Source organism: Salmo trutta, chromosome 4 (assembly GCF_901001165.1).
Source record: "Salmo trutta chromosome 4, fSalTru1.1, whole genome shotgun sequence".
In the NCBI taxonomy this organism is placed as follows: domain Eukaryota; kingdom Metazoa; phylum Chordata; class Actinopteri; order Salmoniformes; family Salmonidae; genus Salmo; species Salmo trutta.
The window spans coordinates 71,377,089-71,401,903 of record NC_042960.1 but is presented as its reverse complement, the minus strand read 5'-3'; the positions used below and the strand labels follow the sequence as shown (position 1 = coordinate 71,401,903).

Sequence of the window (24,815 nt, the reverse complement as noted above, 5' to 3'; positions counted from 1 at the left end):
GGTCAATGCCCTGCTCAAGGGTATGTTGACAGATCTCCCACCAGGCTAAAAAACATGAACCCTCCAAGATCCCCCCCACAGTTCCCCAATAGCTGCTCCCTCAACCCTCCAAGGTCCCCCCACAGTTCCCCAATAGCTGTCCCTCAACCCTCCAAGATCCCCCCACAGTTCCCCAATAGCTGTCCCTCAACCCTCCAAGGTCCCCCCACAGTTCCCCAATAGCTGTCCCTCAACCCTCCAAGATCCCCCCACAGTTCCCCAATAGCTGCTCCCTCAAATCTCCAAGATCCCCCCCACAGTTCCCAATAGCTTTCCCTCAACCCTCCAAGATCCCCCCACAGTTCCCCAATAGCTGCTCCCTCAACCCTCCAAGATCCCCCCACAGTTCCCTCATAGCTGTCCCTCAACCCTCCAAGATCCCCCCACAGTTCCCCAATAGCTGCTCCCTCAACCCTCCAATATCCCCCCCACAGTTCCCCAATAGCTGTCCCTCAACCCTCCAAGATCCCCCCACAGTTCCCCAATAGCTGCTCCCTCAACCCTCCAAGATCCCCCCACAGTTCCCCAATAGCTGTCCCTCAACCCTCCAAGGTCCCCCCACAGTTCCCCCATAGCTGTCCCTCAACCCTCCAAGAGCCCCCCACAGTTCCCCAATAGCTGCTCCCTCAAACCTCCAAGATCCCCCCCACAGTTCCCCAATAGCTGCTCCCTCAACCCTCCAAGATCAAGATCCCCCCCACAGTTCCCCAATAGCTGTCCCTCAAACCTCCAAGATCCCCCCACAGTTCCCAAATAGCTGTCCCTCAACCCTCCAAGATCCCCTCATAGTTCCCCAATAGCTGTCCCTTAACCCTCCAAGATCCCCCCACAGTTCCCCAATAGCTGTCCCTCAACCCTCCAGGATCCCCCCCACAGTTCCCCAATAGCTGCTCCCTTAACCCTCCAAGATCCCCCCACAGTTCCCCAATAGCTGTCCCTCAACCCTCCAAGGTCCCCCCACAGTTCCCCAATAGCTGCTCCCTCAACCCTCCAATATCCCCCCCACAGTTCCCCAATAGCTGTCCCTCAACCCTCCAAGATCCCCCCACAGTTCCCCAATAGCTGCTCCCTCAACCCTCCAAGATCCCCCCACAGTTCCCCAATAGCTGTCCCTCAACCCTCCAATATCCCCCCCACAGTTCCCCAATAGCTGTCCCTCAACCCTCCAAGATCCCCCCACAGTTCCCCAATAGCTGCTCCCTCAACCCTCCAAGATCCCCCCACAGTTCCCCAATAGCTGTCCCTCAACCCTCCAAGGTCCCCCCACAGTTCCCCCATAGCTGTCCCTCAACCCTCCAAGATCCCCCCCACAGTTCCCCAATAGCTGCTCCCTCAAACCTCCAAGATCCCCCCCACAGTTCCCCAATAGCTGCTCCCTCAACCCTCCAATATCCCCCCCACAGTTCCCCAATAGCTGTCCCTCAACCCTCCAAGATCCCCCCACAGTTCCCAAATAGCTGTCCCTCAACCCTCCAAGATCCCCTCACAGTTCCCCAATAGCTGTCCCTTAACCCTCCAAGATCCCCCCACAGTTCCCCAATAGCTGTCCCTCAACCCTCCAGGATCCCCCCCACAGTTCCCCAATAGCTGCTCCCTCCACCCTCCAAGATCCCCCCACAGTTCCCCAATAGCTGTCCCTCCACCCTCCAAGATCCCCCCCACAGTTCCCCAATAGCTGTCCCTTAACCATTCGAGACCCCTTCCACAGTCCCCCCCCACACAAGAATAAAAATAAAAAATACAATGAATTATACTCCCCAAGAACCCCCCACTGCACCAACAACCAAGAGAATGAACTAAAGAGAAAAAAGGAAAAGACAGAAGAAAACGACAAACAACAATGCAAATGTTTTTTTAAATAAATAAATACATTTAAAACATCAACAAGGACAACTAAAATCATAACAGAAATGCCAACTGTATATATTTGTGTGAATGTCTGGCACTATTACATGTATGTGTGTGTTCTTGTATGTGTTTATTTGAATGAGAGTGTGTGTATATGCATGTGTACAAACACCTGCACGGCATCAGCCTCAGGCAAACCAGCATTAGTTGTAAAAACACTGCCACTTAGTGTCATTCAAATGTACTTTTTATTATGTTTTATTTATTTATTTACTTTTATCTTTGACCATCATTCTATCGCCCACACAGCAACTCAACTCCCACTTGTCTACAATTCCACATACCAACCCTCAGTTTCCCTCAGCCCATCCCCTCCATCTCTGCTGGCCAACCACTTCAGGTTCCAACCCATCCCAACCCTCAGTTTCCCTCAGCCCATCCCATCTATCTCTGCTGGCCAACCACTTCAGGTTCCAACCCATACCAACCCTCAGTTTCCCTCAGCCCATCCCATCCATCTCTGCTGGCCAACCACTTCAGGTTTCTACGCAACACAACATCTATCAACTATGCTGTGATGTTTAACGTACAATTTCAATCTATTTAATCGAATATAATCCACAGATTGCGAGTTGAAGATAAATACTTTTACTAAGAGTATTAGTATATTAGTAATTGACTGACCCGGTCTCTCCAGATCTCCTAACAGTGCTATTTCTAGGGTCAATTTTAGATTTTCAGCATTTTCAGCCATTACTGAACTTGAGGAGACCAGAAACAGGCTACCTGAGAGCAATACCAAAATAAATGGTCTATTGATTCTGTAACCTCACAACAAATTCTGCAGAGCTTCAATGATTTTATGCCCCAAATATTCAACATTTTGTTGGTGGCAAGAATTATATATAATTATTTTAGCTGAAAAGCACGATGTCTTGAATCTTGCGTTGCTTTATATATCAACTCATACACCCTGTACCATGGAATCAGTACATCAAAAATCTCTTCCCAACTATTTTGCTATCTGTATGGCACAGTTGTCAACATCCTGGTCCTCAAATGAAACTGGTATACTTACCTATTTATGCTATTTTTATTCTTCAGCCAGTTTTGATCCTTTATATTGGGCAGACAGACCAGTTCCCTACCTCCTCCCGCTACCACCCGACTCCTCCATTTTTGGGGTAATGCTGTAATCAATTGTTTGCACTGTTGGATTGAGCAGACCTTTCCGTACAATTCTGATAACTCCATGAAGGACATAACTCTACCATTCCAATTTACAATATCATTTAACTTCTCTAGGGTAGGGGGCAGTATTTTGACGTCCGGATGAAAAGTGTGCCCGTAGTAAACTGCCTGCTACCCAAACCCAAAATGTAGGATATGCATATTATTAGTAGATTTGGATAGAAAACACTCTGAAGTTTCTAAGACTGTTTGAATGATGTCTGTGAGTATAACAGAACTCATATGGCAGGCAAAAACCCTGAGAAAAATCCAACCAGGAAGTTGAGACTTGTAGTTTTTTAAAATTAATTCTCTATACAAACTACAGTGACTTAGGGGTCATTTTGCAGTTCCTAAGGCTTCCACTAGATGTCAACAGTCTTTAGAACGTTGTTACAGGCTTCTACTGTGACCTGGAAGAGAATGACAGTCATTTCAACCAGGTGTCTGGCTGAGTGCCATTAGATCATTCATGCGCGTGGCCGTCAGCGGGAGGTGATTTCTTTTTCCTTTCTGAAGACAAAGGATTTGTCCGGTTGGAATATTATCGAAGATGTATGATAAAAACATCCTAAAGATTGATGCTATACATCGTTTGACATGTTTCTACAAACTGTAGTATAACTTTTTGGACTTTTCGTCTCAACAAAATGCGCGAGCATGGCACATTTTGTTGAGTTATTTGGATATGAATATGGACATTATCGAAACAAAACGAACATTTATGGTGGAACTGGGATTCCTGGGCGTGCATTCCGACGAAGATCATCAAAGGTAAGTGAATATTTATAACACTATTTCTGACTTTTTTGGACTCCAACATGGCGCCTTTCTATAATGGCGGTTGTTGTTCTCTGAGCGCCGTACTCAGATTATTGCAAAGTGTGCTTTCTCCGTGAAGCTTTTTTGAAATCTGACACAGCGGTTGCATTAAGGAGAGGTGTATCTATAATTCTTTCAATAACTGTTCTATATTTTATCAACGTTTATGATGAGTATTTCTGTAAATTGATGTTCTCATTCACCGGAAGTTTTGGGAGGCAAAACATTTCTGAACCTTACACGCCAATGTAAAATGGGGTTTTTGGATATAAATATGAACTTGATCGAGCAAAACATACATGTATTGTGTAACATGAAGTCCTATGAGTGCCATCTGATGAAGATCATCAAAGGTTAGTGATTAATTTTAGCTGTATTTCTGGTTTTTGTGACGCCTCTCCTTGCTTGGAAAATGGCTGTGTTTTTTCTTGTTTACGTGCTGTCCTAACATAATCTAATATTATGCTTTCGCCGTAAAGCCTTTTTGAAATCGGACACTGTGGTTAGATTAAGGAGAATTTTATCTTTAAAATGGTGTATAATAGTTCTATGTTTGAGAAAGTTGAATTATGACATTTTGTTGTTTTTGAATTTGCCGCCCTGATATTTCACTGGCTGTTGAATAGTGTGCGTTCGGTCACGTCCCACATACCCAAGAGAGGTTAAGAACAAAATACCCTTTTCAAACATCTTTCCCATAAATACAGGAATTTTATGAACCAGCACATTTGCGTTCAGCCATAATATTTGTTGTAATATTTGTTCCATCTTTTCAGGGAGATGAAATTGAAATTGTAGCCAGCTCTGCAATGCTTGTTTGAAAAAGAGAGATACTTTGAAAAAAGTATAATTTTCAATTAATTGAGAGACATGGCAATCTGCACAAAGGCAAAAAGGCAATTTTTAAACAATGGATGAGCTTTTCTTTCTAATCTACTTAGGGTTCAAGTAAAACTTTTGAATGAGTGAAGCTTTTAGAGAGAGGTTTAGTGCTTTTATATTTAATAATCTCAACCCACCCAATTCATATTCATTATATAGATAGGCACGTTTTATTTTGTCTGGTTTAGAGTCCCAGATAAAGTGAAATATTTTTGCTCATATGATTTGAAAAACAAATAATCAGGAGTAGGCAGCGCCATGAGTAAGTGAGTAAACTGAGATATGACTAAGGAGTTAATCAGGGCAATTTTTCCATAAATAGACAGGTATTTACCTCTCCATGGTTGCAGGATCTTGTCTATTTTTACAAGTTTTCTATTGAAATTCATTGTGGAGAGCTTATTTATATCTTTGTGATATGAATACCGAGTATGTCTACTTCAACATCAGCCCATTTTATAGGTAAACTGCAGGGTAATGTAAAAGTTGTATTTTTTAAAGATCCAATGCGTACTATTGTATCCCTTATCATAATTAGGTTTTAGTCCAGAGAGTACAGAAAAGTTATCTAGATCTTCAATGAGATATTGCAGAGATCTAGCTTGCGGACTTAATATAAAACTTGAGTCATCGGCATACATGGACACCTTTGTTTTTAAGCCTTGGATTTCTAATCCTCTAATGTTGTTATTGGATCTGATTTTAATAGCTAGCATTTCGATGGCCGTAACAAATAGATATGGTGACAGCGGACACCCTTGTTTAACTCCTCTTGACAATTCAAAACTCTCTGAGAAGTAGCCGTTGTTCACTATTTTACACCTGGGGTTGCTATACATTATTTTTAACCATTTTATAAGAGAATTACCAAAATTGAAAAAATCCAAGCATTTATAAATAAAATTAAGTCTTACTTTATCAAATGCCCTTTCAAAATCAACTTTAAATACCATTCTTGGCTGCTTAGATGTTTCATGATGTTCTATTATTTCTAGTTGTTGTCATCTATTATCTCCAATGTATTGTACATGTAAAAAACCTGTCTGATCAGGATGAACAATACCTGGTAAAACCCTTTTAATTCTGAGTGCTATACATTTCGCTAGTATTTTTGCATCACAACATTGAAGTGTAAGGGGCCTCCAGTTTTTTAGCTAGACTGGGTCTTTATATTTGCCATCTGGGTCTTGTTTTAATAATAGAGAAATCAGACCTTCCTGCTGAGTACCTGACAGACTACTATTTCTATAGGAGTAGTTAAAACAATATAACAATGGAGCTTATAGTATATCAAAAAATACTTTATATACCTCTACCGGTATGCCATCAAGCCCTGGGGTTTTTCCAGACTGAAATGATTTAATAGCCTCAAACTCCTCTATAATTTGGCCTTCACACTGATCTTTCTGTACATTTGTTAATTTTCCATTTTTTATATTATTTGGAAAGAATTCCTTACCATAATCTTCATTCAGTGGGAGAGGATGAGATGGAAAAGAGAACATCTGCCTAAAATAATTAGCTTCCTCTTTTAAAATATAATTTGGAGAATCATAGATGTCTCAGTCTTCAGTAACGAGTTTCTGCAAATTATTTTTGTTAGCATTCCTGTATCGGAGATTCAGGAAGAATTTTGTTCATTTTTCTCCATATTCCATCCAGTTTGCTTATTTTTTTAATAGATTACATTAGATCGTTCTTGAATAATTTCCTCAAGTTCTTTTTGTTTTTCCTCTAACTTATTTTGTATCTCTGTAGTATCGTTTTTATTGCTATCTACCTGTACTATTAGTTCATATAGTTCCCTTGTTAGTCTTGTCTCTTTAGCCAGAAACTGCTTTTTTATTATTGATGAATTTTGAATTGAATGACCTCTGAAGGTACATTTAAAGGTATCCCAAACAATAAAGGGATTTTCTGAACCAATATTAAACTGGAAAAATTCATTTATATATTTTTTTATCTTAGTTAAAAATAAGTTGTCCTCCACTAAACTTTGATTCAATTTCCAATATCCCCGTCCACGTGTAAAATCTATGAGAGTTATGTGAAGGCCAATTAGATGATGATCCGATCGCATTCTGTCTCCTATTAAAACTTTTTTAACCTTTGATGCAAGAGAGAAAGAGACAAGAAAGTAGTCAAGACGACCAGCTTGATTAAGTCTCCTCCATGTATATCTCATTATGTTGTTTTTTTTGAGTCTACAAATATCCACTATTTCTAATGTGTCCATAATATTTGTGATTTCAAATCTGTATTTATCTGTGATAAATACACACCGAATTAGAAAGCTTACAAGTTGACACGTCATCACTTCATTTTTTGCGCCTGCGCATGAATCTGAGAAGAGTGCCTTTGTCATTATCGTTTATTCTAGACACTTGATAGGTTGTGTGAAAATATTACTGATGTTTACTGATGTTTCACGTTAAAAATGGAACAAAAGATTAGTGCTAAACAACGTTTGACATGTTTAAACAAACGTAAATAGATTATTTACTAGGTTTTCTTTAGTTTTTCGACGTGACTTTACACTGCCCACCTCATTTTGTGGGAGCCTACTGAACACTAACTATTTGGACATAAATTATGAACTTTGTCAAAAGAAACCACATTTGTTCTGGACCTGGGATCTCTGGCAGCGCCTTCTGATGGAGATAATCAAAGGTAAGGGGATATTTAGAATGTTATTATCGATATTAGATGATGCTAATGCTAACGGTATAGCTTAGCTTAGCTTAGCATATAGCTTATTGTTGTTAGCATAGTACCCAGTTTATACAAAATGTGATTTCCCAGTAAAGTTATTTTGAGATCTGGCCCTTCGGTAGCAATTACGAGATGATAATATATTATTCTTTGAATGACAATATTATAATTTACCAATGTTTTCGAATAGTAATTCCGTGATTTGTAATGCTGGATTCACTGGGTGCATTCGAGCCGAAAAAAATTCTGAATTTCACCGCGACTGTAAATGCTGTTTTTGGATATAAATATTAACTTGATGGAACTAAAAATGCATGTATTGTATAACATAATGTCCTATGAGTGTCATCTGATGCAGATTGTCAAAGGTAAGTGCATAATTCTAGCTAGTTTTCTGTCTGTTGATGCCCTTCTTTGAATTGGCTAAACATTACACGCAGCTATTGTCAATGTACTCTCCTCACATAACCTAACTTTATGCATTCTCCGTAATGCCTCTGAAAATCGGACAGCGTGGTTAGATTTAGGAGATATATCTTTCAAATGGAGGAAAATAGTTGATTATTTGATTTTTTGAAATGATTACTCTTGCAGTTTTGAATTCCCCGCCATGGTCACATGACAATGAATCCCAATACCGGGATAAGATCGGGATAAGATCCTCAACAGGTTTTAAGGGCACGGTGATGATAGTTCGTAGAGTGGTTACCTTTACTGTCCATTGAGGTATTTAACACTGTGTTATAGTCTCCTACCATAATGATTAGATTATTTGTTTCCTGTAAATTCAATAAATTGGTATAAATGTTTTCGAAGAAGTATGGATCATCCTGATTTGGACCATTTAGATTAATGAGCCAAATCTTTTTTTTGTTCACTTTCATATTCAAAATGATCCACTATAGTGCTTTCCTATTGGCTTAGCCACTAAAGGACCTGGGACTATAGTGCTTTCCTATTGGCTTAGCCACAAGGACCCAGATTAGTGCTCTGCAGTTGTTTTAGCCACTCAGAGACCTGGGACTATAGTGCTTTCCTATTGGCTTAGCCACAGGGACCCAGATTAGTGCTCTGCTGTTGTTTTAGCCAATCAGAGACCTGGGACTATAGTGCTCATCTATTGGGTAATTGATTTGTGCTACTGGATGGCTAATTGTTCAATCAAAAAGGAGGTCAGCACACCTAGTGGACACCCTCTGGAAGAAGAAGAAGAACTCACCATGTAACCAGGGGCACAGACGCAGGCCCCAGTGACTCCGTGACAGTCGGCCCCGTGGGAACAGCTGCATGGCAACCTGCATCCGTCGCCGTGGTAACCAGGTGGACAGGTCTCGTTGCAGTAGAGCCCCGCCCATCCTGCTGTACAGGTGCACTCACCTGACAGGGGGTGACAGCTAGAGCAGAATCAATAAATCAAATGAATCAATCAACCAACCAACCAATCTAATCAACAATCAATCAATCAATCAATCAATCAACCAACAAATCAATCATTCAGTCAATCAGTCGTTTAGTCAATCAGTAAAATGGTATCTATAAAGCCCTTTTTACATCAAGCAAACAAAACCACAGTAGGCCATGGTGAGAAATCTGCAGAGAGAGTGAAACAGCTAGCCCTAAGCCGACATCCATCCATCCATCCATCCATCCATCCTGACCAACGTGCTCCTATAGCATCCATCCATCCATCCATCCATCCATCCATCCATCCTGACCAACGTGCTCCTATAGCCCTCAGAGGCTCAAGGTCTCCCTTTTCTCCTTTACACACTGTTCCAGGACCAGCATCAGACTCTAATGATGATCTTACTGTTCCAGGACCAGCATCAGACTCTAATGATGATCTTTCTGTTCCAGGACCAGCATCAGACTCTAATGATGATCTTTCTGTTCCAGGACCAGCATCAGACTCTGATGATGATCTTTCTGTTCCAGGACCAGCATCAGACTCTGATGATGATCTCAGTGTTCCAGGACCAGCATCAGACTCTGATGATGATCTTTCTGTTCCAGGACCAGCATCAGACTCTGATGATGATCTTTCTGTTCCAGGACCAGCATCAGACTCTGATGATGATCTCATTGTTCCAGGACCAGCATCAGACTCTGATGATGATCTTTCTGTTCCAGGACCAGCATCAGACTCTGATGATGATCTTACTGTTCCAGGACCAGCATCAGACTCTGATGATGATCTCATTGTTCCAGGACCAGCATCAGACTCTGATGATGATCTTTCTGTTCCAGGACCAGCATCAGACTCTGATGATGATCTTACTGTTCCAGGACCAGCATCATACTCTGATGATGATCTTTCTGTTCCAGGACCAGCATCAGACTCTGATGATGATCTTTCTGTTCCAGGACCAGCATCAGACTCTGATGATATTACTGTTCCAGGACCAGCATCAGACTCTGATGATCTTTCTGTTCCAGGACCAGCATCAGACTCTAATGATGATGATCTTTCTGTTCCAGGACCAGCATCAGACTCTAATGATGATGATCTTTCTGTTCCAGGACCAGCATCAGACTCTAATGATGATCTTACTGTTCCAGGACCAGCATCAGACTCTGATGATATTACTGTTCCAGGACCAGCATCAGACTCTGATGATATTACTGTTCCAGGACCAGCATCACACTCTAATGATGATCTTACTGTTCCAGGACCAGCATCAGACTCTGATGATGATCTTTCTGTTTCAGGACCAGCATCAGACTCTAATGATGATCTTTCTGTTTCAGGACCAGCATCAGACTCTAATGATGATCTTACTGTTCCAGGACCAGCATCAGATTCTAATGATCTTACTGTTCCAGGACCAGCATCAGATTCTAATGATCTTACTGTTCCAGGACCAGCATCAGAGCATTAGCGCTTCAATTCACCAACATTTCTGTTATTTTTCATTTTTTAAATAGACCCTGAAGAAGGCACAGTGAAGCCGAAAACATTGGTGATTTACCCAATACAATACCGGGAGTTTTATATATGGAGTGTGCGATTCTCTTTATTTTTATTATTTATAGTTTATATTTTCTTTTTTTTTTTTTTTTAGACACAACTAATTGACAAACATTGGTTAAATTTTTTTAATTCCATTTCATTTCTGTGAGTTCAATGCGCACATTTCACAGTTTCTCTTGAGATAAATCAGATCCAGCCTGAACTATGTGATGTAGTAGGGAGTTGTAGTTTCCAACAGGCCAATATTCTACCATAGTTTAGCGTAGGAAACGTGATAATTAACTACAATGACCATAATCCATTGCGCGCCTGCTTAAAACTTGTCCGGTCTGTGTGGAGAAGAGAGAAAATTTCGATCGATAGAGATGCTTCGCGAGCTTGAAAAGACATGATCTAAGTCAGGTGTAGTCAGTCATTATACCTGACAGTGTTGGAGGCGTTACAGGGGCAGTACTTGTCACAGATGAGTCCGTACAGGCCCGGGGGACAGAACCTCTCTTGACACTGAGGTCCTTTAAAACCCGTGTCGCAGAGACAGGCCCCGTTGATATGGTAACACTTAGCACCGTTCCGACAGTCACAACGCAGGCTGCACTGAGGACCGTACCACCCCGCCGGGCACTCCTCCTGGCATCTAGAGAGAGAGAGAGAGAGAGAGAGAGAGGAGAGAGGAGAGAGAGAGGGGGGAGAGAGAGAGAGAGAGAGAGAGAGAGAGAGAGAGAGGGAGAGGGAGAGAGTTAGTGATAGTCACACCTCAGCCTAGGACCGTACCAGGTACTCTTCCTGGCATCTATAGAGAATAACAATAGTACTATAGTGGTAAAAGTCCAGGCCCTTATATTTCTTAGGGCAAGGCCTCCTTTTTTTTATCCACTTCCTGTCTGAATGACATTCCCAAAGTAAACTGCATGTTGCTCAGGCCCTGAAGCCAGGATATGCATATAATTGATACCATTGGAAAGAAAACACTTTAACGTTTGTGGAAATGTTAAAATAATGTAGGAGAATATAACACAATAGATATGGAAGGAGGAAATCCAAAGAAAAACCATCCGGAATTTTTTTGTTTTGAGAGACCATTGAGTTTATTGAGTTTATTTTATTTTTACAGGGACAGTGCACATTAATCAACGTTTCAGTAAAAGTGCCGGTTTTAGCCAGCCGGCTAATTTTCAACCGCAGTCCCTGGGCAGGTTACCATCCTCTTAGATATGCAAGAGAAAGGTCATATTGAGAATTAGCTCCCTGGATGCAATTCCTATGGCTTCCACAGGGTGTCAGCAGTCTATGTTCAAGGTTTCAGGTTTGTAACTTCAAAAACAAATAAGAAATATACGTTTTAGTAGAAGGACTCAGTCTTGAAAATTGGTGTTTGTGCGCACAAGGATTAACAATAGTCCTATAGTGGTAAAAGTCCAGCCTCTATAAACAAGGGCAGACTCAATAACCTAACTGGATTGCAAAGCCTGTAAATATTCAGACCCCACACTGAGATGTTTACAGACAGTCAGACTACAACATCCAGAGGGTAGTCCCCCTGCTGCATCTTAGTCTGAGATGTTTACAGACAGTCAAACCACTAAACTGTACAAAATTACTCTTAGGATAACCCCCCCCCCCCAAATGACCGCAATCAATTGGAAAAAAAACAGTGTTTGTTGAAACCGAATATGTGATTGAATGACAAATGTTCTATTTCGTTATTAGTTTATTAACATAGCTATATTTCAAGTTGCAAACTTTTAGACTCCACTTCCTGTTTGGTTAACCCTAATAAACAACACAAAATACAAAACTAATATTTAAAGCAATCATAACCCATTTTTTTTTATTATCTTGTTCCAAGTAGATTTCTTCACTTTGGAATTACCATTCCAAAAAAATGATTCAATTGGGTTACAAGCAATTAAATAAATTCCTTGCAAACAAAGAAATTTGTTCTGGTTCAATAACATGAAATAATGAGTCCAAACGTCTGGATGAAGAAAGTCATTACATAACTTTTACATTTACTGGCCACAATATTGTAACCAGATGGTGAGGATGGGGGCGGCAGGTAGCTTAGTGGTTAGAGCGTTGGACCTGTAACCGAAAGGTTGCAAGATCGAATCCCCGAGCTGCTGACAAGGTAAAATCTGTTGTTCTGCCTCCTAGGCCGTCATTGAAAATAAGAATTTGTTCATAACTGACTTGCCTAGTTTTTTATAAAGATAAAATAAATACATTTATTACCAATAGAAGCCTGTTTTCACACATAGTTGCTATTCATGGTTTGCATGTTACTTCAGAATATTGTTTTAAACATTCAGTTTTAGGACTGATTGGGGACTGATGAAGACTGATAAAAGATTCGGTCTAAAGTTTATTATGGTGGCTTGAAAACACAATGACATTTCTAAAGAAAGCAAATAATTAGTATGAAACATTTTTTTTAATGTCACCAGATTGAGTTTAGATGCAGTATAACGCTAGCTAAGCTAAGCTTGAGGTGGAGACCTCCAGATTTTAGCTTGCTATCGTTAGCATTTCTAGCTATTTTTGAAGAACTTTGCTTGCTAATGACAACGTTCTCATCTGTCTAAAGTAAATTTGGCAACATGATGATGATGATGATGAAGCTGTTTTCTACTAAACATGTGCCTATTTTAGCACTGACACCGTATTCCCAAACCCCTATAGTGTAATTTACATGCCATTAGCCCCGGTTCAAAGCCACGCACAATATAAGCCCGCCTCCTCTTCTGATGGGGTGCCAATCACTACACTACACCCACCGCTATGCAATACGCTTGTAAATTAGGTGTTGAAAGCAATTTAGAAACTTTCATAAAATAAAAAAAATAAAAAAACACATTTAAAAGCACTTCAGATTAACAGCATCGTTCCACTTCCTCCATGCAGCCCCTCCATGCAGCCCCTCCATGCAGCCCCTCCAATCAGCCCCTCCATGCAGCCCCTCCAATCAGCCCCTCCATGCAGCCCCTCCAATCAGCCCCTCCAATCAGCCCCTCCATGCAGCCCCTCCATGCAGCCCCTCCATGCAGCCCCCCAAGGCAGCCCCTCCAATCAGCCCCCAGGCAGCCACTCCAGGCAGCCCCTCCCAGGCAGCCCCTCGCAGGCAGCCCCCCCCAAGGTAGCCCCTCCCAGGCAGCCCCTCCCAGGCAGCCCCTCCCAGGCAGCCCCCACAAGGTAGCCCCTCCCAGGCAGCCCCCACAAGGCAGCCCCTCTAAGTAGCCCCTCCAATCAGCCCCCCAGGCAGCCACTCCAATCAGCCTCTCAGGCAGCCCCTCCCAGGAAGCTCCACCCGGCAGCCCCCCCGGGCAGCCTTCCCAGGCAGCCCCCCCTCCCAGGCTATAGGTGAGGTTCAGAGTACCAATAACAATCAGGACTACTCTAAACCACCACAAGGGTTATCCAAGGTGAGCCCAGCTCAGAGAGAGAGAGAGACAGAGAGAGAGACAGAGAGAGAGACAGAGAGAGAGACAGAGAGAGAGAGAGAGAGAGAGAGAGACAGAGACAGAGAGAGACAGAGAGAGAGACAGAGAGACAGAGAGAGAGACAGAGAGAGAGAGAGAGACAGAGACAGAGAGAGAGAGAGAGAGAGATAGAGCGATTCCTTAGAGGAGACTTCTACAGGACCTTAAATATACCCTCCCTGGCACAGCATCGATCTCAGGTGTCCAGCAGAACCATTAGCAGCCAGATAGATAGCTCAATTACATTATCACATGGACTAGTTATGTTTCATGTTCAAATGACATTGGCTTCAGACTGGGTTGTGTCTCCCAAATGGATCCCTTATTCACGTCTGGGCAAAAAGTAATACTCCAGGAAGAGAAGTGGGTGTAGTGTAGCGTAGGGGATTAATACAGTCTAATTCTGTTTCAGGTTAATTCACCTGTCACTTTACTAAATGAATGAGGGCAGTTTAGCCAAATATTAAAAAAGACAGAAAGTTGTGTTTGGAAGAGTTTTTATCCAGGTGGCTTTAGGTTGAAGAGAAAATAGCCTGCGGGGAAATCTCAGTTTGAGGGAACTTTACTTTAATAATAAAATATTTACCGTATATGTTTATACATATGTTTTATTTTGTTACTTTATTATTTCATTGCAAGTCGTCATCTCATCTCTATAGAGTTGCTATCTGACAAAATCACTGTTTTAGTAGTTTTTTCAAAGTGAATGAGGCATACTATTATGACCTGCTGAATACCAACTATCTATCACTTAGATAATGTATTTTCAGGTAGAGATACCTCGCTAAGCAACTGCTCTCTTATCCCTCTCCATCGCGCATTCTTCTGTCTCTTCTGTCCCATATCATACATAAAACACCACCCCGAACCACATAAAACAAATACCCTCTGCCACGTCCTGACCAAACTACAATACTAATTAACCCTTATACTGGCCAGGACGTAACAGGTAGAGATACCTCGCTAAGCAACTGCTCTCTTATCCCTCTCCATCGCGCATTCTTCTGTCTTTTCTGTCCCATGTCTGCCCAACACAGACCGAACAAGGAGGTGTGCAATGTATTATGGTTATTGTAGTTAATTAACAGATTTTCAGCGGAAATGTGTCGTCTGCATTTAACCCAACCCCTCTGAATCAGAGAGGTGCAGTGGGAGAGCTGCCTTTAATCTAAATCCACGTCTTCGTCGCCCGGGGAACGGCGGGTTAACTAAACTACGGTAGAATATTGGCCTGCAGGAGACTACAACTCCCTACTACACCGCACAGAGTTCGGGATTTATCTGAATTAACTCTAAAGAGAAACTTGGCAGTGAGCGCACAGAAAAAAAACTGAATGAAGTTGAATTCAAATATCTTGATGCGACATCGGTCAATTAGTTAAATAACATACATTTTGTTTAATTATCTGAAGAGGCTGATAACCAGTTTTGTTGAATTGCTCAGCGTTGGAAGGAACTGAAGAGACTGTTAACAAGTTTTTTTTTTTAAATGTAACCTTTATTTAACTTTGCAAGTCAGTTAAGAACATATTCTTATTCACAATGACGACCCGTAGGCCTGTCTAAGACAACAAATGGACTCAGTTGTAGAAAAGCAGGAAGTATGGAAAACACAGTGAGATGAATCTAAGAGAACTGCAAAGATACCTATATACAGTAGTGGAGTCTGTCCTAAATGGTACCCTATTCCCTATATACAGTAGTGGAGTCTGTCCTAAATGGTACCCTATTCCCTATATACAGTAGTGGAGTCTGTCCTAAATGGTACCCTATTCCCTATATACAGTAGTGGAGTCTGTCCTAAATGGTACCCTATTCCCTATATACAGTAGTGGAGTCTGTCCTAAATGGTACCCTATTCCCTATATACAGTAGTGGAGTCTGTCCTAAATGGCACCCTATTCCCTATATACAGTAGTGGAGTCTGTCCTAAATGGTACCCTATTCCCTATATACAGTAGTGGAGTCTGTCCTAAATGGTACCCTATTCCCTATATACAGTAGTGGAGTCTGTCCTAAATGGTACCCTATTCCCTATATACAGTAGTGGACTCTGTCCTAAATGGTACCCTATTCCCTATATACAGTAGTGGAGTCTGTCCTAAATGGTTTACTATTACCTATATACAGTAGTGGAGTCTGTCCTAAATGGTACCCTATTACCTATATACAGTAGTGGAGTCTGCCTTAAATGGTACCCTATTACCTATATACAGTAGTGGAGTCTGTCCTAAATGGTACCCTATTCCCTATATACAGTAGTGGAGTCTGTCCTAAATGGCACCCTATTACCTATATACAGTAGTGGAGTCTGTCCTAAATGGTACCCTATTACCTATATACAGTAGTGGAGTCTGTCCTAAATGGTACCCTATTCCCTATATACAGTAGTGGAGTCTGTCCTAAATGGTACCCTATTCCCTAGTCTAGCTAACCACACTAGTCTAGATGTATCCTAACCCCACTAGTCTAGATGTATCCTAACCCCACTAGTCCAGATGTATCCTAACCTCACTAGTCTAGATGTATCCTAACCCCACTAGCCTAGATGTATCCTAACCCCACTAGTCTAGATGTATCCTAACCCCACTAGTCTAGCTAACCCCACTAGCCTAGATGTATCCTAACCCCACTAGCCTAGATGTATCCTAACCCCACTAGTCTAGATGTATCCTAACCCCACTAGTCTAGATGTATCCTAACCCCACTAGTCTAGATGTATCCTAACTCCACTAGTCTAGATGTATCCTAACCCCACTAGTGTAGATGGATCCTAACCCCACTAGTCTAGATGCATCCTAACCCCACTAGTCTAGCTAACCCCACTAGTCTAGATGTATCCTAACCCCACTAGTCTAGATGTATCCAAACCCCACTAGTCTAGCTAACCACACTAGTCTAGATGTATCCTAACCCCACTAGTCTAGATGTATCCTAACCCCACTAGTCCAGATGTATCCTAACCCCACTAGTCCAGATGTATCCTAACCCCACTAGTCCAGATGTATCCTAACCCCACTAGTCTAGATGTATCCTAACCCCACTAGTCTAGATGTATCCTAACCCCACTAGTCCAGATGTATCCTAACCCCACTAGTCTAGATGTATCCTAACCCCACTAGTCTAGATGTATCCTAACCCCACTAGTCTAGATGTATCCTAACCCCACTAGTCTAGATGTATCCTAACCCCACTAGCCTAGATGTACCCTAACCCCTCTAGTCTAGATGTATCCTAACCCCACTAGTCTAGATGTATCCTAACCCCACTAGTCTAGATGTATCCTAACCCCACTAGTCTAGATGTATCCTAACCCCACTAGTCTAGATGTATCCTAACCCCACTAGTCTAGATGTATCCTAACCCCACTAGTCTAGCTGTATCCTAACCCCACTAGTCTAGATGTATCCTAACCCCATTAGTCCAGATGTATCCTAACCCCACTAGTCTAGATGTATCCTAACCCCACTAGTCTAGATGTATCCTAACCCCACTAGTCTAGCTGTATCCTAACCCCACTAGTCTAGAGGTATCCTAACCCCACTAGTCTAGATGTATCCTAACCCCACTAGTCTAGATGTATCCTAACCTCACTAGTCTAGATGTATCCTAACCCCACTAGTCTAGCTAACCCCACTAGTCCAGATGTATCCTAACCCCACTAGTCTAGATGTATCCTAACCCCACTAGTCTAGATGTATCCTAACCCCACTAGTCTAGATGTATCCTAACCCCACTAGTCTAGATGTATCCTAACCCCACTAGTCTAGATGTATCCTAACCCCACTAGCCTAGATGTATCCTAACCCCACTAGTCTAGATGTATCCTAACCCCACTAGTCTAGATGTATCCTAACCCCACTAGTCTAGATGTATCCTAACCCCACTAGTCTAGATGTATCCTAACCCCACTAGTCTAGATGTATCCTAACACCACTAGCCTAGATGTATCCTAACCCCACTAGTCTAGATGTATCCTAACCCCACTAGTCTAGATGTATCCTAACCCCACTAGTCTAGATGTATCCTAACCCCACTAGTCTAGATGTATCCTAACCCCACTAGCCTAGATGTATCCTAACCCCACTAGTCTAGATGTATCCAAACCCCACTAGTCTAGATGTATCCTAACCCCACTAGCCTAGATGTATCCTAACCCCACTAGTCTAGATGTATCCTAACCCCACTAGTCTAGCTAACCCCACAAGTCCAGATGTATCCTAATCCCACTAGTCTAGATGTATCTTAACCCCACTAGTCCAGATGTATCCTAACCCCACTAGTCTAGATGTATCCTAACCCCACTAGTCTAGATGTATCCTAACCCCACTAGTCTAGCTAACCCCACTAGTCTAGATAGATCCTAACCCCACTAGTCTAGATGTATCCTAACCCCACTAGTCTAGATGTATCCTAACCCCACTAGTCTAGATGTATCCTAACCCCACTAGTCTAGATGTATCCTAACCCCACTAGTCTAGATGTATCCTAACCCCACTAGTCTAGATGTATCCTAACCCCACTAGTCTAGCTAACCCCACTAGTCTAGATGTATCCTAACCCCACTAGTCTAGCTGTATCCTAACCCCACTAGTCTAGATGTATCCTAACCCCACTAGTCCAGATGTATCCTAACCCCACTAGTCTAGATGTATCCTAACCCCACTAGTCTAGATGTATCCTAACCCCACTAGTCTAGATGTATCCTAACCCCACTAGTCTAGGATGTATCCTAACCCCCCTAGTCTAGATGTATCCTAACCCCACTAGTCCAGATGTATCCTAACCCACTAGTCCTAGATGTATCCTAACCCCATAGTCTAGATGTATCCTAACCCACTAGTCTAGACTATCCTAACCCCACTAGTCTAGATGTTATCCTAACCCCACTAGTCTAGATGTATCCTAACCCCACTAGTCTAGATGTATCCTAACCCCACTAGCTAGATGTATCCTAACCCCACTAGTCTAGATGTATCCTAACCCCACTAGTCTAGATGTATCCTAACCCCACTAGTCTAGATGTATCCTAACCCCACTAGTCTAAGATGTATCCTAACCCCACAGTCTAGATGTATCCTAACCCCACTAGTCTAGATGTATCCTAACCCCAACTAGTCTAGATGTATCCTAACCACACTAGTCTAGATGTATCCTAACCCCACTAGTCTAGATGTATCCTAACCCCATAGTCTAGATGTATCCTAACCCCACTAGTCTAGATGTATTCTAACCCCACTATTCTAGATGTATCCTAACCCCACTAGTCTAGATGTATCCTAACCCCACTAGTCTAGATGTATCCTAACCTCACTAGTCTAGATGTATCCTAACCCCACTAGTCTAGCTAACCCCACTAGTCCAGATGTATCCTAACCCCACTAGTCTAGGATGTATCCTAACCCCACTAGTCTAGATGTATCCTACCCCACTAGTCTAGATGTATCCTAACCCCACTAGTCTAGATGTATCCTAACCCCACTAGTCCAGATGTATCCTAACCCCACTAGTGTAGATGTATCCTAACCCCACTAGTCTAGATGTATCCTAACCCCACTAGTCTAGATGTATCCTAACCCCACTAGTCTAGCTAACCCCACTAGTCCAGATGTATCCTAACCCCACTAGTCTAGATGTATCCTAACCCCACTAGTCCAGATGTATCCTAACCCCACTAGTCTAGATGTATCCTAACCCCACTAGTCTAGATGTATCCTAACCCCACTATTCTAGCTAACCCCACTAGTCTAGATGTATCCTAACCCCACTAGTCTAGATGTATCCTAACCCCACTAGTCTAGATGTATCCTAACCCCACTAGTCTAGATGTATCCTAACCCCACTAGTCTAGATGTATCCTAACCCAACTAGTCTAGATGTATCCTAACCCCACTAGTCTAGATGTATCCTAACCCCACTAGTCTAGATGTATCCTAACCCCATCTAGTCTAGATGTATCCTAACCCCACTAGTCTAGATGTATCCTAACCCCACTAGTCTAGCTAACCCCACTAGTCTAGATGTATCCTAACCCCACTAGTCTAGATGTATCCTAACCCCACTAGTCTAGATGTATCGTAACCCCACTAGTCTAGATGTATCCTAACCCCACTAGTCTAGATGTATCCTAACCCCACTAGTCTAGATGTATCCTAACCCCACTAGTCTAGATGTATCCTCGAACCCCACTAGCCTAGATGTATCCTACCCCACTAGTCCTAGATGTATCCTTAACCCCACTAGCCTAGATGTATCCTAACCCAATTAGCCTAACCTAACCCCCTCTCTAGATGTATCCTACCCCACTAGTCCTAGATGTACAGCCTACCCCACTAGTGTCCAGATGTATCCTAAACCCCACTAGTCTAGCTAAACCCACTAGTCTAGATGTATCCTAAACCCCACTAGTCCTAGATGTATCCTACCCCACTAGTCTAAGATGTATCCTAACCCTACTAGTCTAGATGTATACTACCCCACTAGTCTAGCTAACCCCACTAGTCTAGATGTATCCTACCCCACTAGCCCTAGATGTATCCTAACCCCACACTAGTCCCAGATGTATCCTAACCCACTAGCCTAGATGTCTCCTCACCCCCACTAGTCTAGCATGTATCCTAACCCACTAGTCTAGGATGTATCCTAACCCCACTAGTCTAGATGTATCCTAACCCCACTAGTCTAGATGTATCCTAACCCCACTAGTCTAGATGTATCCTAACCCCACTAGTCTAGATGTATCCTAACCCCACTAGTCTAGATGTATCCTAACCCCACTAGTCTAGATGTATCCTAACCCCACTAGTCTAGCTAACCCCACTAGTCTAGATGTATCCTAACCCCACTAGTCTAGATGTATCCTAACCCCACTAGTCTAGATGTATCCTAACCCCACTAGTCTAGATGTATCCTAACCCCACTAGTCTAGATGTATCCTAACCCCACTAGCCTAGATGTATCCTAACCCCACTAGTCCAGATATATCCTAACCCCACTAGCCTAGAGGTATCCTAACCCCACTAGTCTAGATGTATCCTAACCCCACTAGTCTAGATGTATCCTAACCCCACTAGTCCAGATGTATCCTAACCCCACTAGTCTAGCTAAACCCACTAGTCTAGATGTATCCTAACCCCACTAGTCTAGATGTATCCTAACCCCACTAGTCTAGATGTATCCTAACCCCACTAGTCTAGATGTATACTAACCCCACTAGTCTAGCTAACCCCACTAGTCTAGATGTATCCTACCCCACTAGCTAGATGTATCCTAACCCCACTAGTCCAATGTATCCTAACCCCACTAGCCTAGTATGTCTCCTAACCCCACTAGTCTAGATGTATCCTAACCCCACTAGTCTAGATGTATCCTAACCCACTAGTCTAATGTATCCCTAACCCCACTAGTCTAGATGTATCCTAACCCCACTAGTCTAGATGTATCCTAACCCCACTAGTCTAGATGTATCCTAACCCCACTAGTCTAGATGTATCCTAACCCCACTAGTCTAGATGTATCCTAACCCCACTAGTCCTAGATGTATCCTAACCCCACTAGTCTAGATGTATCCTAACCCAACTAGTCTAGATTGTATCATAACCACCCCCTAGTCTAGATGTATCCTAACCCACTAGTCTAGATGTATCCTAACCCCACTAGTCTAGATGTATCCTAACCCCACTAGTCTAGATGTATCCATAACCCCCACTAGTCTAGATGTATCCTAACCCCACTAGTACTAGCGTAACCCCAATAGTCTAGATGTATCCTAACCCCACTAGTCTAGATGTATCCTAACCCCACTAGTCTAGATGTATCCTAACCCCACTAGTCTAGATGTATCCTAACCCCACTAGTCTAGATGTATCCTAACCCACTAGTCTAGAATGTATCCTAACCCACTAGTCTAGATGTATCCTAACCCCACTAGTCTAGATGTATCCTAACCCCCACTAGTCTAGATGTAATCCTAACCCCACTAGTCTAGATGTATCCTAACCCCACTAGTCTAGATGTATCCTAACCCCACTAGTCTAGATGTATGACCTATCCTATCCCCACTAGTCTAGATGTATCCTAACCCCACTAGCCTAGATGTATCCTAACCCCACTAGCCTAGATGTATCCTAACCCCACTAGTCTAGATGTATCCTAACCACACTAGTCTAGATGTATCCTAACCACACTAGTCTAGATGTATCCTATCCCCACTAGTCTATATGTATCCTAACCCCACTAGTCCAGATGTATCCTAACCCCACTAGTCTAGATGTATCCTAACCCCACTAGTCTAGATGTATCCTAACCCCACTAGTCTAGATGTATCCTAACCCCACTAGTCTAGCTAACCCCACTAGTCTAGATGTATCCTAACCCCACTAGTCTAGATGTATCCTAACCCCACTAGTCTAGATGTATCCTAACCCCACTAGTCTAGATGTATCCTAACCCCACTAGTCTAGCTAACCCCACTATTCTAGATGTATCCTAACCCCACTAGCCTAGATGTATCCTAACCCCACTAGTCCAGATGTATCCTAACCCCACTAGCCTAGATGTATCCTAACCCCACTAGTCTAGATGTATCCTAACCCCACTAGTCTAGATGTATCCTAACCCCACTAGTCTAGATGTATCCTAACCCCACTAGTCTAGATGTATCCTAACCCCACTAGTCTAGATGTATCCTAACCCCACTAGTCTAGATGTATCCTAACCCCACTAGTCTAGATGTATCCTAACCCCACTAGTCTAGCTAACCCCACTAGTCTAGATGTATCCTAACCCCACTAGTCTAGATTTATCCTAACCATGCTAGCCTAGCTAAACCCGCTAGTCTAGATTTATCCTTAACCCGCTAGGCTAGATTTATCCTAAACCAGCTAGTCTACATGTATCCTAACCATGCTAGCCTAGATTAATGCTAAACCCACTAGTCTAGATGTATCCTAACCCCACTAGTCTAGATGTATCCTAACCCCACTAGTCTAGATGTATCCTAACCCTACTAGTCTAGATGTATACTAACCCCACTAGTCTAGCTAACCCCACTAGTCTAGATGTATCCTAACCCCACTAGCCTAGATGTATCCTAACCCCACTAGTCCAGATGTATCCTAACCCCACTAGCCTAGATGTATCCTAACCCCACTAGTCTAGATGTATCCTAACCCCACTAGTCTAGATGTATCCTAACCCCACTAGTCTAGATGTATCCTAACCCCACTAGTCTAGATGTATCCTAACCCCACTAGTCTAGATGTATCCTAACCCCACTAGTCTAGATGTATCCTAACCCCACTAGTCTAGATGTATCCTAACCCCACTAGTCTAGCTGTATAACCCAATACTAGTCTAGATGTATCCTAACCCCACTAGTCTAGATGTATCCTAACCCCACTAGTCTAGATGTATCCTAACCCCACTAGTCTAGATGTATCCTAACCCCACTAGTCTAGATGTATCCTAACCCCACTAGCCTAGATGTATCCTAACCCCACTAGTCCAGATATATCCTAACCCCACTAGCCTAGAGGTATCCTAACCCCACTAGTCTAGATGTATCCTAACCCCACTAGTCTAGATGTATCCTAACCCCACTAGTCTAGATGTATCCTAACCCCACTAGTCTAGCTAAACCCACTAGTCTAGATGTATCCTAACCCCACTAGTCTAGATGTATCCTAACCCCACTAGTCTAGATGTATCCTAACCCCACTAGTCTAGATGTATACTAACCCCACTAGTCTAGCTAACCCCACTAGTCTAGATGTATCCTAACCCCACTAGCCTAGATGTATCCTAACCCCACTAGTCCAGATGTATCCTAACCCCACTAGCCTAGATGTATCCTAACCCCACTAGTCTAGATGTATCCTAACCCCACTAGTCTAGATGTATCCTAACCCCACTAGTCTAGATGTATCCTAACCCCACTAGTCTAGATGTATCCTAACCCCACTAGTCTAGATGTATCCTAACCCCACTAGTCTAGATGTATCCTAACCCACTAGTCTAGATGTATCCTAACCCCACTAGTCTAGATGTATCCTAACCCCACTAGTCTAGATGTATCCTAACCCCACTAGTCTAGATGTATCCTAACCCCACTAGTCTAGATGTATCCTAACCCAACTAGTCTAGATGTATCCTAACCCCACTAGTCTAGATGTATCCTAACCCCACTAGTCTAGATGTATCCTAACCCCACTAGTCTAGATGTATCCTAACCCCACTAGTCTAGATGTATCCTAACCCCACAGTCTAGATGTATCCTAACCCCACTAGTCTAGATGTATCCTAACCCCACTAGTCTAGCTAACCCCAATAGGTCTAGATGTATCCTAACCCCACAGTCCAGATGTATCCTAACCCCACTAGTCTAGATGTATCCTAACCCCACTAGTCTAGATGTATCCTAACCCACTAGTCTAGATGTATCCTAACCCACTAGTCTAGCTAACCCCCACTAGTCTAGATGTATCCTAACCCCACTAGTCTAGATGTATCCTTAACCCCACTAGTCTAAGATTGTATCCTAACCCCACTAGTCTAGATGTATCTAACCCCACTAGTCTAGCTAACCCCACTATTCTAGATGTATCCTAACCCACTAGCCTAGATGTATCCTAACCCCACTAGTCCAGATGTATCCTAACCCCACTAGCCCTAGATGTATCCTAACCCCACTAGTCTAGATGTATCCTAACCCCACTAGTCTAGATGTATCCTAACCCCACTAGTCTAGATGTATCCTAACCCCACTAGTCTAGATGTATCCTAACCCCACTAGTCTAGATGTATCCTAACCCCACTAGTCTAGATGTATCCTAACC

The 24,815-nt window shown here is 42.7% G+C and overlaps 1 protein-coding gene across 1 annotated transcript in view; it reads right to left on the bottom strand.

Annotated features, from left to right (window-relative positions):
* Positions 1-24,815, bottom strand: part of megf11 (multiple EGF-like-domains 11) — a gene marked incomplete in the record, with an annotated part of 249,854 nt that overhangs the window by 72,868 nt on the left and 152,171 nt on the right. The window contains 2 exon segments of the mRNA XM_029752072.1: positions 8,753-8,927; positions 10,926-11,138. Coding sequence (XP_029607932.1) covers positions 8,753-8,927; positions 10,926-11,138 — 388 coding nt within the window.